The sequence below is a fragment of the Exophiala dermatitidis genome, assembly GCF_000230625.1.
Source record: "Exophiala dermatitidis NIH/UT8656 unplaced genomic scaffold supercont1.1, whole genome shotgun sequence".
NCBI lineage: Eukaryota > Fungi > Ascomycota > Eurotiomycetes > Chaetothyriales > Herpotrichiellaceae > Exophiala > Exophiala dermatitidis.
In genome coordinates, this window is record NW_008751646.1 from 843,011 (window position 1) to 857,946 (window position 14,936).

The 14,936-nt window shown below is 45.1% G+C and overlaps 3 protein-coding genes across 3 annotated transcripts; 1 reads left to right on the top strand and 2 right to left on the bottom strand.

Moving 5' to 3' along the window:
• Positions 1–6,661: 6,661 nt before the first annotated feature.
• HMPREF1120_00302 (cytochrome P450 alkane hydroxylase) lies at positions 6,662–11,009 on the bottom strand. Its single transcript, XM_009154296.1, has 6 exons — positions 10,360–11,009; positions 10,057–10,303; positions 9,395–9,992; positions 9,189–9,322; positions 8,812–9,102; positions 6,662–8,734 (listed from the first exon to the last, which is right to left on the bottom strand). Exons 1-6 carry the CDS (start codon positions 10,447–10,449, stop codon positions 8,565–8,567), a joined length of 1,530 nt encoding a protein of 509 aa, XP_009152544.1. The 5' UTR covers positions 10,450–11,009; the 3' UTR covers positions 6,662–8,564.
• HMPREF1120_00303 (uncharacterized protein) lies at positions 7,329–7,896 on the top strand (the record flags this gene model as incomplete). Its single annotated transcript, XM_009154297.1, has 2 exons — positions 7,329–7,437; positions 7,544–7,896. The coding sequence occupies 2 exons, from the start codon at positions 7,329–7,331 to the stop codon at positions 7,894–7,896; spliced, it is 462 nt and encodes a 153-aa protein (XP_009152545.1).
• Positions 11,010–11,924: 915 nt separating the features above from the next.
• HMPREF1120_00304 (non-specific serine/threonine protein kinase) lies at positions 11,925–14,686 on the bottom strand. Its single transcript, XM_009154298.1, has 2 exons — positions 13,905–14,686; positions 11,925–13,846 (listed from the first exon to the last, which is right to left on the bottom strand). The coding sequence occupies exons 1-2, from the start codon at positions 14,177–14,179 to the stop codon at positions 12,403–12,405; spliced, it is 1,719 nt and encodes a 572-aa protein (XP_009152546.1). The 5' UTR covers positions 14,180–14,686; the 3' UTR covers positions 11,925–12,402.
• Between the last annotated feature and the right edge of the window lie 250 nt (positions 14,687–14,936).

Consider the following 14,936-nt stretch of genomic DNA (forward strand, 5'->3'; position numbering starts at 1 on the left):
TCGGAAAACTAACTATTCTACATCATAATAAACCTCGTTTATATAACTTAGGACGGATACCACCAGAACGGGATAAGAAATAAACACGACTAATAGCCATAATAGTGGTAGAGTATAATTATCTTATATTAAATTATACGGTAAGTACTCTATTCGGCACCTCTACTTATAAAGCGATACTAGATACTAGCGCTACTTTAACTTTTATTAACCGTCGTTTTATTAAGAAATATAGAATTCTAATACTATTACTTCTAAAGCCTAGGGATATAGAATTAGTAGACAATAGACGGTTCTCCTTAACGCATTTCGTTAAAGTTAAGTACTTAATTAGCCGCCATTACGAGCGACTAAGATACTATATAGCCCCCTTAAACTACTTACTAATCCTTAGACTCCCGTGGATAACGAAACACGCTATTTAACTAGACTTTCGAACTCGTTCGATCAAGTTTAGTACTTCCTATTATAAGTCGTATCTCCTATACCGATAGGATAAACTCGTCTACAGTTTAAAAGACCTAAGGACTATAATACTAACCGCCATAATCGATAGTATAGAAGTCACTACTAAAGGCCTCGATAACTTTTATCAAATAATACAAGGAGATATCCAAGGATACGTGATATTCTAGCCTAAGGAACCTCTAGATAGTCTCCTAGGTAAGAAAATAGATAACTAATCCCTATCTTAAGAACCTAAAGATTTAAAACCCTATACACTAGAGGACCCTTTAATAAAATATTACGCCGTAAACCCTATAGATTTCGAGAAATTTATAGAAGTAAAAGAAGATATAGATATCGCCAGTAGAGTACCTTAGGAGTACTATAAGTTCTTAGATATATTCTATACACCAAAATCCGATATATTACCTCCATATCGACCAGGTATAGATTACGAAATCAAATTAACTTAAATAGATCCCGATAAGCTACCATATAAGAAGACGTACGGGATAACCTAACAGGAACTTACTACAGTAAAGAAATATCTAGATAAGATATTAGCCAAAGGCTTTATTCGCCTATCCTTATCACCTATCGCATCGCCCGTTATTCTAGTCAAAAAACCCGGTAGCGGATTACGCTTCTATATAGATTACCGGGCACTTAACGCTATTACTGTCAAGAATCGTTACCCTATTCCTCGTATTCGAGAAACACTAAATAGATTATACAAGGCTAAGTACTATATTAAGTTCGATATAATCGCCGTATTCAACCGACTAAGGATAGCAAAAGGAGACGAATAGAAAACCGCTTTTATAACGCGATTTAGGCAGTTCGAATACCTCGTTATGCCTTTCGGGCTCTATAACGCTCTATCCTCCTTCCAAAACTATATTAACGTAGCGCTATAGAAGATCTTAGACGACTTCTATATAGTATATCTAGATAATGTTTTAGTATTTAGTAATAACTTAACGGACTACCGTCGGTATATTAAAGAAGTCCTCCGGAGACTACGGAAAGCAGAACTCTATATTAATATTAAAAAGACTTAGTTCTATATATAGGAAGTAAAATACCTTAGAATAATTATATCTACTAGTAGTTTACGGATAGATCTAACGAAAGTAGAAACGATTTAAGCGTAGTAACCGTCTCGTTTAGTTAAAGACGTTCTCTCTTTCCTAGGATTCGCCAACTTTTATCGTATATTTATTTAAGGCTTCGGAAAAATCGCTTACCTCCTAACTAAACTTATAAAAGAAGCTAAAGAGAGAACCTTCCAGTAGAATACCGACTACTAAGCTATATTCGAAAAGCTTAAAGTATACTTTATCTTAGCTCCTATACTAAAACACTTCGATCTAAATACGGATACGTAGGTTGAAGTAGATACCTCGGATCTCGTCGTAGTAGGAGTACTCTTATAGAAGGATAAAGAAAGGAGACTAAAACCTATTACCTACTTCTTAAAGAAGATAAGCCCAGCCGAGTATAACTATAAGATATACGATAAAGAACTACTAGCTATTATTCGAGTATTTAAGGAATAGAGACTAAAACTAGCCGGTACTAATCCTAAGCGACCTATTAAAGTATTATTAGATTATCGCTCGCTCGAATATTTCATATCGATAAAATAACTAAACCGACGTTAGGCTCGATAGAGTAAATTCTTATCTAAGTTCTATTTCGAAATCTAATACCGACCTAGAAAATAAGATACTAAACCGGATAGCCTAACCCGACGTCCCGAAGACTAACCTAGACCCGACGACGAACGTATACGGTATTAATACTAGACTATCTTAAAGACGTCGAATTTAGCTAGAGAAGTGCTTTCTCCTAGGAAATTATCGGCCGCTTATCTCCTTACCATCGATACATAAGAAGACGATAAGTCGATACCTACCTAAGTAAAAGAAGCCTACTAGAACGACAAAATCCTAACGGCTATATTAGACGCCCTAAAGAAATAGTTACCACGGCTTCCACCGAATATATTAGACCAGTAAATCTCCCTAGCCGACTACGAAGAAAAAGACGGACTTATCTATCACCGTAGCCGGTTATAGGTACCGAACGATAAAGGCTTACGAATAACCATTATTAAGACCTATCATAATACCCCGCTATCGGGATATCCTAGACGAGCTCGTACTTACGAACCTCTTAACTAAATATACTACTAGCTAGACTTATCTAAGGACGTTAAGAGGTTCGTTCGGAATTACCATCTCTACCGTAAGTTAAAGCCGTTTAGAGATACCAAACTAGGGACACTAATACAATTGCCGGTACTATAACGCCCGTAGACGGAGGTGGCAGTAGATTTCGTTATAGACCTACCACTAAGTGTCTAGAACGGAGTAACGTACACTAACGTGATAGTAGTAACTAATCGGCTTACTAAATAGCGTTACTATATATCTTATATTAAAATAGATTCGTTAAGTATAGCAAAGCTCTTCATAACGAACGTTTTTAGCCGACACGGGTTACCCGACTTTATTACTTCCGATCAAGGCACTTAGTTCACCTTAAAACTATAGAAAAGACTCTATAACCGCCTTCAAATCTCCAGACGGATATCGAGTGCTTTCCACCCTAAGACCGATAGGCAGTTAGAGAACTCGAACTAATTCATGGAGTAGTATCTGCGTACCTACTACAACTACCTCCAGGATAATTAGGTTAACTAGCTTCCACTTGCCGAATTTGCCGTAAATATATATATATATCCGATACTACCTAAGTATCCCCCTTTTTCGCTAATTATAGCCTATACCCTCGGTTTAGTATCGAACCACCCTCGCCTATTAAACCGACACTATCGATAGGTATTAAAGATACATAGTAAGCAGACGCCTTTACAGATAAAATACGACGTATCCATAACGAGGCTAAAGCACAAATATCTCTAGCATAGGCTCGATATAAAGGATAAGATAAACGGCCTCCTATACCGGCCTATAAAGTAGGAGACTTCGTATAGTTAAATACGAAGAATATTAAAACCGAGAGACCTAGTAAGAAGTTAGACTTCAAGAATAAGAGGCTATTCGAAGTAATTTAGGTTATTAATTCGAGGGCGTATCGACTACGACTATCTAAAGACGCTAGAATCCATAATATCTTTCATACTTCGTTATTACGACCTATAGTATCCGACCCGTTACTAGGATAAATATAGGCACCGCCTATACTAGAACTAGTACTACGAGAGGATAGTAAGTATTAGGAATATAAAGTAGAGACTATATAGAACTTAAAATTAAAAAGAGATAAGCTCGTATACTTAGTTAAGTAGAAAGGATCGACGTAGGATTAGAGACTATAGAAGAATATCCTTCCTAACTACGAAGAACTTATAATAGACTTTTATCGACAATATCTAGGAAAGCCTAGCCCACCAGTAGGATACAACTTTAATAAAGGACTAGAGAAACGACATTAATCGGTAGAAGATAAACAGCAACCTCGACGTCCTTAACGAATAAGGAAACCGACTAGGAAGTTATTAGAGAACTAGGGAGACTAATTAACATCGCTCTATCGACTAGTTAGAATATACTTTATTTTATAAACCGGCCTTCCAGGAACCTATACCAACTAAGACTTAGAAGTTACTCTATAGACCTAGGTTAATAGCCACCTTATAACAGCAGATACTATAAACCTTAGCGATAATCGATAGAATTACTCTTTAGATCGACAACGATATAGATAATACCCTAAAGATAGAGACCTAGGCAAAATCTACGTAAGCTAGTTATAATAACTAAAGTATTAACACATTATTATTAATACTTCGACCTCTAGGGAGGCTACGTATTGGGCCTACACACGCGCTACGCGAGACCTTACGCCCGTTTGGGGGGGGGAGATATCACGGTTCTGGGTTCAAGGACGATTACACGTGACACGAAGCGCAGCCTTTCCACGTGACTAGCACGTAACTAGGCTGCTAACTCATCCGAAGGCTTGGCATAAGAGGCCTTAGCGCGCCTCGGTACATATCTACCTCGTGCGCCCGCGCAACTCTCTTTCATAGTCTTCGTACTGCAATTCTATCAATCATACACCTATTGCTTCTAGGTTCGTGATAGATAGGCTAGTATAGTAGTAAGATAGACTAGATATAGGTAATAATAGGATTTAATACTAGAGTGCTAAATACTACTACGTCGTTATCTTTTTTATCTTCTTTCTTAGCGTCTATAGCTCGGGCTTTATAGGCTCGTCTAGATAGCTAAGTTATAGTCGATAATAGTCGTAGTATAGTTAATAATAGCTATTCGGCCTTTTTATTAGTCTAGTATTATTTAAGATATTTATAATTAGTATAGATATATCTAATAAAGGTTAGATTATACTTTCTACACTATATATACTTAACCTATTCTTTCTCTTAAATATTTTATTTTCCTTTAGAATAGAAGCGAGTAGTAGAGATATAGTAGATAGTCTAGAGTTTAGCTATATAGAGATATTTTTCGATAATATCGAGTATTTTAGGCTTAATATCGACGAACTTACTAATCTCTTTAGTATTTAAGTTATTAATAATATTATCTATAGTATTAGGTAAAGTAGCTAGAAAGAATAAGCCTTTAATCTAGTTCGAGTCGAAGACTAGTCTTATAGCCTTTACTACTTTCTAGTTTAACGATTAGTACCTCTTCTATATCTTTTACTATAGATCGTAAAACTTATCTAGATATTTCTAGAGATTATTACTATTCTTATAGCGTAATATTATAATATTTCTACAGAGGTAGATAGTTAAATTACTAGTATTTCGATTAAATCTTTCTATAAGTATTATCTAAGCTTTAGCTAATATATTATATCTAGTAATCGTTAAGGTAAGATCGATATAGATAGTAGATAGTAGTATAACGAGGGCCTTAGTATTATCTTCTTCCTATTACTCTTAATTTTCTTTAGTTTATATCTTTTTCTCGCTTACTACGTTCTATAGTTTAGCGTATCTAAAGGCGAGGGTCTATAAGAGTCTCTATTCGCTATAGTTATTATCCCTAGAAGCTAGTTTTAATAGAGATATAGGGTTAAGCTTAAATAAGACGTTAGCTATCTTAGGCAAAGGTACGGAGATAGGAGAACGAAACTAAAGAGGTAGAAGACGAGGTAAGAATTCTAATAGAGATCTATTATAGCTTTTCTAGATCTTTTACTAGGGTTAGCTAAGATAGTTCTATAAAGATTAAGTAGTCGAAAGGGGTAAAGAATAGTAACTTAATAATAGTAGCTTAATATAGTTAATTAGAGAAGTTAGAAGTTAATATATTAGTACTAGGGGAAAACCCGGGCCTTATAACCTAGTAGAAACGTATAATTATATTAAGTAAAAAGAGAGAGAGAGTAAGTAGAGATAATAGAACTAAGTACATAAGGTGTAACACGTTAGTGCGGGGTAGGAGCGTTGGAGCGCCAAGAGCGCAGCGCAGGAGCGCAGGCATTCCTTCTCAACACTGCAGTGCATTCGAAGTACCATGCATGAGAGTCATCCGACTTGCTACGAGCTGACGAATGACAGTCCTCCTTCGTCACGACGCCCTTGCAGCGTGGAGGCTGCCTAGCCATGCCCACACCGTGCCACACCGACAGTCGAAAAGCAACCGTCGTCGGTCCGCCCTGGACGGACACATCACTGCGAACGTACACGGTCAAGTGCCAGATCAGATTGATGCCACCCGCCTGAGCACCGTTCAAAAGCTGTCCATGTACTTTCCTTTCTCCTTCAGTAACCCACTCGAGCATTCTTCCACCCTGACCAACCTCCCACCGCCGCAGGCTGTAGGCCACGTCTACGTATCTGTTTTGTGTCATATGAAAAAGGAGGAGAAGGAGAGCATGCCAGCTTTTACTTTCTAGGGAAGCTCTGGTAATATGGAGTGCAGGCCTTCCACGATGCATCTACCCTCCATATCCTAGGATGGAACTTTTCAAGATGACTGGCTGCAGGGGAGTCGCGCAAAAGGCTGCTTCGTCTGCAGAGTTTTGCCCATGCAGGTCGCTTTCAAGTTCTGTCACTTCCACAATTTCAGTGCCTGCCCGAGCTGCAGCTCGATTCTACGGCAGACATGCATTGAATGCCTTTGCTGCTGCTCCGTAACATATTTGTTTTGCTGATACCTGTCCAACGCAGCTGGCGGGAATCTCTCCCGATCGCACACGATGGAATGATACATCTGTTAAGCATGCTTGTTGCCGTGAATTCTCCTATGAGGGAAGCTATTCTCCCAGGTAGCACAGCGCCCTGTTATCCGATCTTACATGCAGCTGGGATGCAGCCAGCCGCTATTTCACCACGCTTGACAGCGGAACGAGGGAAGCGTTGGCCTTGCCTTGCTTGAGCCCAGATCTCGTGCGCTGCGCACATCAAGCCACTCATGAGGATTGCCCTACTTGCAACAACTCTCCCTCCTGCGCTCTGCAGGGAGGAAGCTGCTTGATCTCGCTTCGCCTGGGGCTGCGGCATGGTCAAAGACAAGTCATCTGTTTCAGGAACGGAGTTCAAGTTGTGCAGTGGTGGAACACAAATGGGGGCTGGATCGTTCTTGCCCCGGGCATGCTCGATCGGACCGCTCCTACTTCAAGTTCCGATCTGTTGCTTCCCCACTGTCCAAATTCCAGCCGCTTTCATTCTACACACAAATAACATCTTTGTACCAGTCTCAGAGGTTCAGACTGCCAAACTGTTCCAGTTGATAACAGACTTGCAAACCCGCTGATAGAGCACGTAAAGTTCCTGGCACTGCTCTTCCTGTTATCCCATATTGACAGGGACGGTACTGTCCTCGACCTCTATCTCACAAATATCACTGTCTCTGTTCTCAAGGTCTCTCAAGATGGATCCAGCAGCATCTGCCACAAAGGCACCAGCCAATGCTGTTCTTTGCGGCAAAGTCCCTCATCATGTCGAATACATGGTCAAGAACCTCATGCCCAAGATCGAAAGTAAGATGTTCCATCACTAAGATGCCTGCTCGCCGTCCCATCCAGATGGCTTGCTTCCACACTTTTCGCTTCAAAAAATCCGTTCGTCACTGACTCTCATTGATAGTCGTCCATGTTTGCATGACTGCTGATGCGGCGGTTTCGGAGATTCCAACCCTTCTGCAGGGCAATCCGATCACGCCTTCGTCCGGGTACGGGACCAATGCCGATCACAACGCCATCAAGACGGGCGTGAAGCTTATCATAGTGGGTGGAGGGTGGTCCCCGGAAGAACGTCAAACCATCCTCAAGACAATCGAAGATAACAAACCTGTGCCGGTCTTTGTTGCCGATACTAGCAAGACGCAACCTGGAGCTGGGCCGCCGTCAACAGATGCCATTAAGAAGAGAATACTGGACAGCGTCGAGGCAGCGGAGAAAGGTGACGGAGAGTGGGTGCCGGGCGTATATACTTTCTGAGTGGAAGTGGGCCGACTTCGGAAACTGAAAGCCAGACATAGACATGCTGACAGGAGCAATGGCGCCCGACTGCCAGTGGAAGGTTGATGCTTTTATTTTCTTAGACAGTCTCGGGGTTCGCATCCAATAAGATTGTCATCGTTTCAGCAAGGAATGCTGCTTGCTAGGTAGTTAGATTGGTGGGAGCAAACTGCTCGACGCTTATCAATGGTCCCAAAGGTATAAAGCTCAACGTTAGAAGTTCATTTAAGGAACCGTGCTCATGCTGTTTCCCTTGTCTGGTATCCACGTACTCTTCACATGCCATGTTTAGACCTTGCACTTGAGGCAGGAGAACATTGGGATGTATTTTATGCCGAGATTGCCCGAGCTAGATAAGCCAAAGCACATGGCCGCGGATTGAACATTAGTGGACAAGTATCTTTTACCCAGGCCTGGGTGGTGGACTGGGACGCCAAGTTCCACTGGTGGAAGTTATGCAGAGATGGGCAGACACCGGTGTTGTTGAGGTCGATGCGAGCAAACAAGGCTCCTGCATTGCTTACGGAAACTCAACGGTGTTGAGAATTGAGACAGACGAGCGCCCCAAGAGGGATCCAAAGGAGGGAGCCTCGATTATAGCCACAGGGTCATGATGTGCGAGTTGGATTGAGTCTTGACTACCTCTCTCAGGATTGCACCTCCACCTTGCAGCCGTCGGTAATGGACATGACCAGTGTCATCGTTTGTTTCTCCACTCCAGTCAACTCGACGACTTCGCCCGGCGGCAACTGAATGGTTGGAAATCGTTGGATCAGACGAACAATCGTATAGGCGGCCTCAGTCAGAGCGAAATCCACTAGATGTAGATGTAGATGTTAGCCTGGTCAAGATGTTTCAAATCATGGTTGGTCTAGCAAAATTCGTAAGACGTACTGCCCAGACAGATCCTTGGACCACCATTGAATGGCAAGTATCCCCACTTGGCATTCGTTGGATTGTGGTATAATGGCATATCTGCTTCATCCCATCGTTCTGGACGGAATATCTCGGCGTCCATGCCGTAGAGGTCGGGTCGCCTGTGCATGGAATACACGCTGTACGCGACAGCTGAGCCCTTGGGGATGAGGACGGGAGACTTGCGGTCCGGACCGCCGCCGGTCGGTAGGACTGTCGTGGTCATGGCCGTGCGCGTGTTTACTGGAGCTGAGGGATAAAGGCGAAGCACTGCCGGTGGTCAGTGTCAGTATCGGCCCCGTTATTGTCTATCAAAAACAGCCATTAGGACATTCAGGATACGACACGGCACATACCTTCTTTCATGACGTTTTGGAGGTAAGGCATGTTTCGAAGGTCATCCCGATTCAATTCCCTCTTCTCCTGGCATGTATGGGCAATCTCGGCGCGCAATTTGGATAGGACGCGGGGATATCGAACGAGTGTAAAGCTATAAAATCAATATGTTAGTTTGAGAGAGAAGCCCAAAGCATAGGTTGTTTCCAGTCGGACTCGGACATACAAAGTCCAAGAAAGGAGACCCGCTGTAGTGTCTCTGCCCGCCACCAGGAGGTTTATGATTTGGCTTCGAAGAACACGGCGGTCTGGAATCTCGGCAGAAACTGCATTCAGAAATGTATATTTCCAGGGTGAAACGTCGCCATCACGCTTGTTTCTTTCGATTATTTCGTCCGCGAACTTGTGAAGATTGTTGCATGCATCTCGATACTTCTTGCCATCAATAAGCCAGTAGAGATCCAGAAGTCTGAATCTCTTTGCGACATAATCCTGGGCTATATTGAATGCATCGGCAAAGGTCTGCTCGCCTGCTTTGTCAGGAGCTCGCAAGCTTCGAACAGACTCCCCGAAGAGAAATCCAGTGGTCGTGTCGAGAGTTAGCCGGAAGAATAGTGGTTGTAGGTCGACCACCCCTGACTTCGGTATAGCATCCAGGAGATCAGCCACAGCCTCGCGGAATACGCCCAAATCGGCATATTGCCTGTGCGCAAATTGTGGCCTGAGCAAATCTCGCGACCGCTTCCAGGCGGCACCTTCTTGGTTGAAGATGCATTCCCCAAACATTGGGTATGTGATGTCTCGTCTTGGGCCCATGGTGTAATCTGGAACATAAGATTGTGAGCAAAAGCCTTGCCACTTACTGGAAAAGGGGTGGAAGTTAGGTACCTTTGAAGTTTGTACTCAATATCGCTTCCAGATTTGCTGGCTCGATGGTGCCAAAGGCACTGGTACCTAGGAACACTTGCTGTAAGGTATTGCCTGCCTGTCGAAAATGGAATAGGAAAAGTTCCATAAGTCTCGACTCGGCGTTGGCTCTGAATATCTGTTCAAGCCGGTCGATGCCCCATGGCCGTTGATTTTTCAGCCTTGGTGGTGGGAGACACCCATGGATCCTGGTAAGTGTCTTGAAATCCTGATTGTGGTCAGAACTTGGAGCTTCTTCCTCGTGAACAGTGGATAAGCCTATACCCGATCCTGTCGAGACTGGGCAATCCAATCTCGGACAATGGCTATGGTGATAGCCAACACCACCAACGCCAAAGCATAGTAGTGTACCATTGCGGGCCGAAGAAAGGATCAATGTCCAACGACACGGGGACGGAAGGGAAGGGTAACTGAATGTGGGTGTTGTAGAAGCGTACTACATTCAAAAACCAGGTCGCGTGCTTGGGATTGTGCTATGGCCTCCAAGCTCTAGAAGGAGGTGGCTTCGGTAGTATTGGCAATGCATGTGTTCTCAGTTTCGAAAACCCACAAGAACCAGGCATGAAAGCAAGGGGGTCAACAGCGGATAAATGTTTAAGGAGAGGCGGTGTGGCTCTGCCCATGCCTCCAAACATAATCAAGGCAAATAGATACCTACCTGGTACCAGGCACATCCTGGAGATGAGAAAACTGACCTATTGTTGAGTTGCCTGGATGCAAGGGGTCACCGATTCTCCCTTCTCGAATCACCTCATCAAATAGCACAGGAGCTTCGTCCCGCACCAATCTCCTGCTACTATAATCTTCCCATTTACTCACCGCAGTGCTGGTACATCAAGCTTTATGAGCACACATTCAAGAAGGCTGTACTCCTGTCGGAGGTTCTTTGGATACCCCCACACCGATTGCCGAACTTCAAGTGGAAGGGAAATTGATAGAAGGGGGTTGACGGCTGATGAGTACTAGTACCGGGCGAGTATGTTGTGCTCTGCTCGTATGCGTCACCGTAGTCCAGGTTACTACTCCATCTTGCTGTTCAAGTTGTGCATCCTGATTGATAGGACGGGACCAGACAACCTATTCACTATCAATTCAGTGTTTGGTTCCTGATTGCAGTCACTTGATCACGAGGGTATTTTGCACTGGAACCTCCCAGTCTAGTGCAAACAGGTAGGGCTAACATCCAGGTTGCTGCTGGCGTCGTTGTCACGGAGAATGGGCGCCCTCCGTCGCCAACCTATCCAACAACTCCATTTACTTCTCGTCGCAGTTCAGCCTGCGATATGCGGTGTCCTGACCGACCGTCCCTAGCACTCTGTGTCACAAATAGGCTGTGAACAGGGCCGCTCGCGCACATATGCCAGCCCTTCGCCTGTGAGACCGGAGTATCCGACGGGAAGATCCTACTGAGTTCCGAACGAACATGAACCCCCTGCCCTCTCGTGCCTCCCCGTTGTGTCAGCCCTCATCTCACAATCGGGGAAGAAATGTCTATGTAGCGCCATTGAAGACAAGGATACAGTTCGGCTGAACAGACCGAAAAAAGGGGAGGGAAAAGAAGAACAGAAAGGAAAGAATGAGAGAATGAGACATCATCAGGAAATGAGCTGGGTAGGAATAATCAATCATGAGAGACTGAATCGAAGCACTTTCCAGGTCCGCATCCGTGTCCGTGTCTGGACTGTTTTGCAACCATCGACTACTAGTAGCCTGAACTCGAATATGGCCATCTGTGGGCATGAAATTCTAATACATAGTACTATTACCATTCATACTGCTCCTGGTACATCAGCAGCAGTGTGTGATTGTACGAAGAAACGCGAATTAGGTCTGAGAAAACCAGCCACAGCACAGTTAGAAAATTATCGACGTTGACAAGCATCCATTGTCGTCCGCATCATTTTATCATAAAGCCTCATGGAATTAAGCAGGACTGTCTAGCCCTGAGATCTGCTGATCTTGGATCAAGCGAGTCGTCAGCTGTCAACAGTGGGCCTTGAAAAGGTTGAAGTTCTTTATGGCAAATCACATTTCTCTGCTCTTTGTCCCGGCTAACTGAACGCCCAAAGGTAAAGACAAGACACAGAACAGCACATGGCACCGATTGCCCGCTGTTACGGACGAACGCTCCGCAAACCCAGCCTCCCCGAGCTGATCATTACAGTTCCCTCCCATAGCCCCGCCATGCATTTCCCCGCTAGACTGTCCTTCATTGACCTGCCGCAGACTCCCTCCATGCAAATGAAAACCGACCACGTTCGCCGACTGAAAATGAAATTGCAGAACAAAGCAAGCGCAGTGTTGACATCAAGGACTACCTTCCGTGGCTGGGTTTTCTTCTGGTTTCGTCTCGGCAGGCTTGTGGGCATTGGGCTTTCCTCTGTTCAGGATTGAGTCGATCAGCTCCTGTGAACACTTGTTTGATTGCGGAACAGGTTTTGATGGCGGGGATCTTGCTGCACTATCACTCAATGCCGTATCTCGTTTCTTGAGATGGAACGGCATTGGGGTTGGGTCCGACGGGGTTGGTATGGACACGGACTTCTCGAGCTTGGCCCCATTGGCCTCTGGGGGAGAAATCCGGGGAGACGGCTTCTCGGAATTCTTAGAATATAGCATCAGTGGTGGCGGTAGGAGTGGGTGTGAGGTAGGTCCTGGTGTGCCTGAACGTGATGGCAAACCAGAGTTGAAGGTTTCTGTTGATGCACGGCTTAGTGCTGGCGTCGGCACGTATTCGCGCTCCTTTGTCAGGTACGGGTGCTCGAGTAGCTGCTTCGCCGTCCACCGTTCTTCTGGCACCCATTTGAGCATTTTCTGTGCGAAATCAATAAACAGCTCCTTCTCCTCTCCTCGGAACCGCGCTATAGACGACTCGAAAGTGAGGTCTTTAGCTATATAGTCGGGGTACTTGAAATTGCCTTGTGAGTCGAAGTAGTTCGATGTTTTGGCCCCCCGTTTCAGGAACTCGGGTGGTGGTGGACCTAACAGTGCGATCATAAGACCTAGGTGCTGCTCAGGGCGGTAATGTCCAGGTCGTGTATCGATGCCGTCAAACAAGCCGAAGTTCTCGAACAAATCCCAGAGCATCACAGCCAAGTTCCAGATATCGGCAGGATATGACCAGCCGCACTGTAAGATCACCTCCGGCGCCATAAAGGCATTGGATTGAATGGGCTTGGTGTTTTTGACGTCTCCCCACTGAGCAAGTCCAATATCGGTGATCTTGGCGGATTCGATTACAGCGTCTGACGGAGCCTCGCCGAAATCACTGCAGGATGTATAGATGATCCGGCCATGGTTATCGGGCATCTTGCGCGGAGATGGATGCTCGAGCTCATGTTGTACGAAACGGTCGAGAACTGACGGGTCGCCAAGCCCCATCATGATGTTGTCGGCTTTGAGATCGGTATGCACGACGTGAGCCTCGCTGTGCATGTAATCAAGACCCAGTAGGAGTGCAGGTAGCAGCTTCCGGAGTTTCTCGGAGTTGAAGCGCCGCCCAGGGAACTTCTCCATGCACATATCAATGGGTTCGCGGAGGACGTCGTACACTATGCACAGATGTTCCCCACCCCTCGATTTCACCTTAAACGTGTCGAGCATGAAACGAACATGCTTATAGCCAGGGTGATTGGGGTTAGCCGTTTGGAGTCTCTGCGCAATTTCACGCCGGCCTTTCAGGAACTCTTCGCTTAAATTGTTGACATTGATCTTGATGGTGACATATTTCCGATTTCCAGCGTTCTTGTCTCTATCGAGAATGTGTGAGCGGCGGGGCTTAGCCCATATATGGCCATAGGGACACTTACGCTCGTAAATCTTGTGCTAGCCAGACCGTTGCGGTCATGCCGAAGCCCAACTTCACGAGAAGTTTGTACCGATCATTCAATGTCTCCCCCAGACGTGCAGGGTAGAAACTCTCCGCATTGTACTTTGGAAGAGTTTCCTCCTCGATGGCTTTGAGGCCCGAAACAGTGTCCGGCTGAGGGTGTGGCGAGTTGTTTCTGGAATGCAGTAAATTACTAACTTGGCGAGTGGTGGAGCTCTGTGCCCGCTTAAGCAAGTTAGGACGCATATTGGGCATTTTAATAGATGTGTTGACTTTGGAGGACGATCACAGAGAACAAGAAGGCTCTGCCATTCTTCTTTGATCGCGACAGTCAGGGTCCGGCTGGCCTGACGATGATGTCGTTATTTTCAAGTAAGGCTGGAAAAGCTGCTGACACTGGAGAACACGGATGAATCGGCTGGCCTGCGCGTCAGAGCTTGGGGTCCGGTGGTGGGCTCTGGAGCAGGAATTAGGTAAGCGAGGAAGTTCAGAGATCTTTTGTGAAAGTGTTGACGACCTGATGAAGCTCTCTCGTTGTCTTTAAAATCCCATCCAGAAGAGACACATAAAGGATGTGAGGTTGAGATTATATCTGTCGCTGCTGCGGCAGGGTTCGACCGTCGTCTAGGCCGTGATCGCTTGGTAGGCCGAACTTGAAAGGAACGGCGTAGATCAGGATAGAGGGAAGCGCCTGGAAGTGGCCTAACGCGAAGCAGAACCGCTTGGAGCAGGGTATGGAGGGAAACAAAGCACCAGGGTCCGCGATCACGATAAATGGAGAAATTGACCAAGTGCGCCTCTTACGTGAGAGCCACCCACCGCAGGCACCGCAGGCATGGCATTAGAAGCCGGTTTGGTCGTAGTCTTTGTGCTAGTGGGTGCTAGTAGCGTGTGTTGGGCTACTTTGGCGTGTGAGAACCGGCGCTAGGACGGTTATGATACTTCCGGCTGTGTCTGGGTCGCAGTTTGCAGTCCGCAGGTTGTTTGCACCGTTTGTTCACACTCACATGCA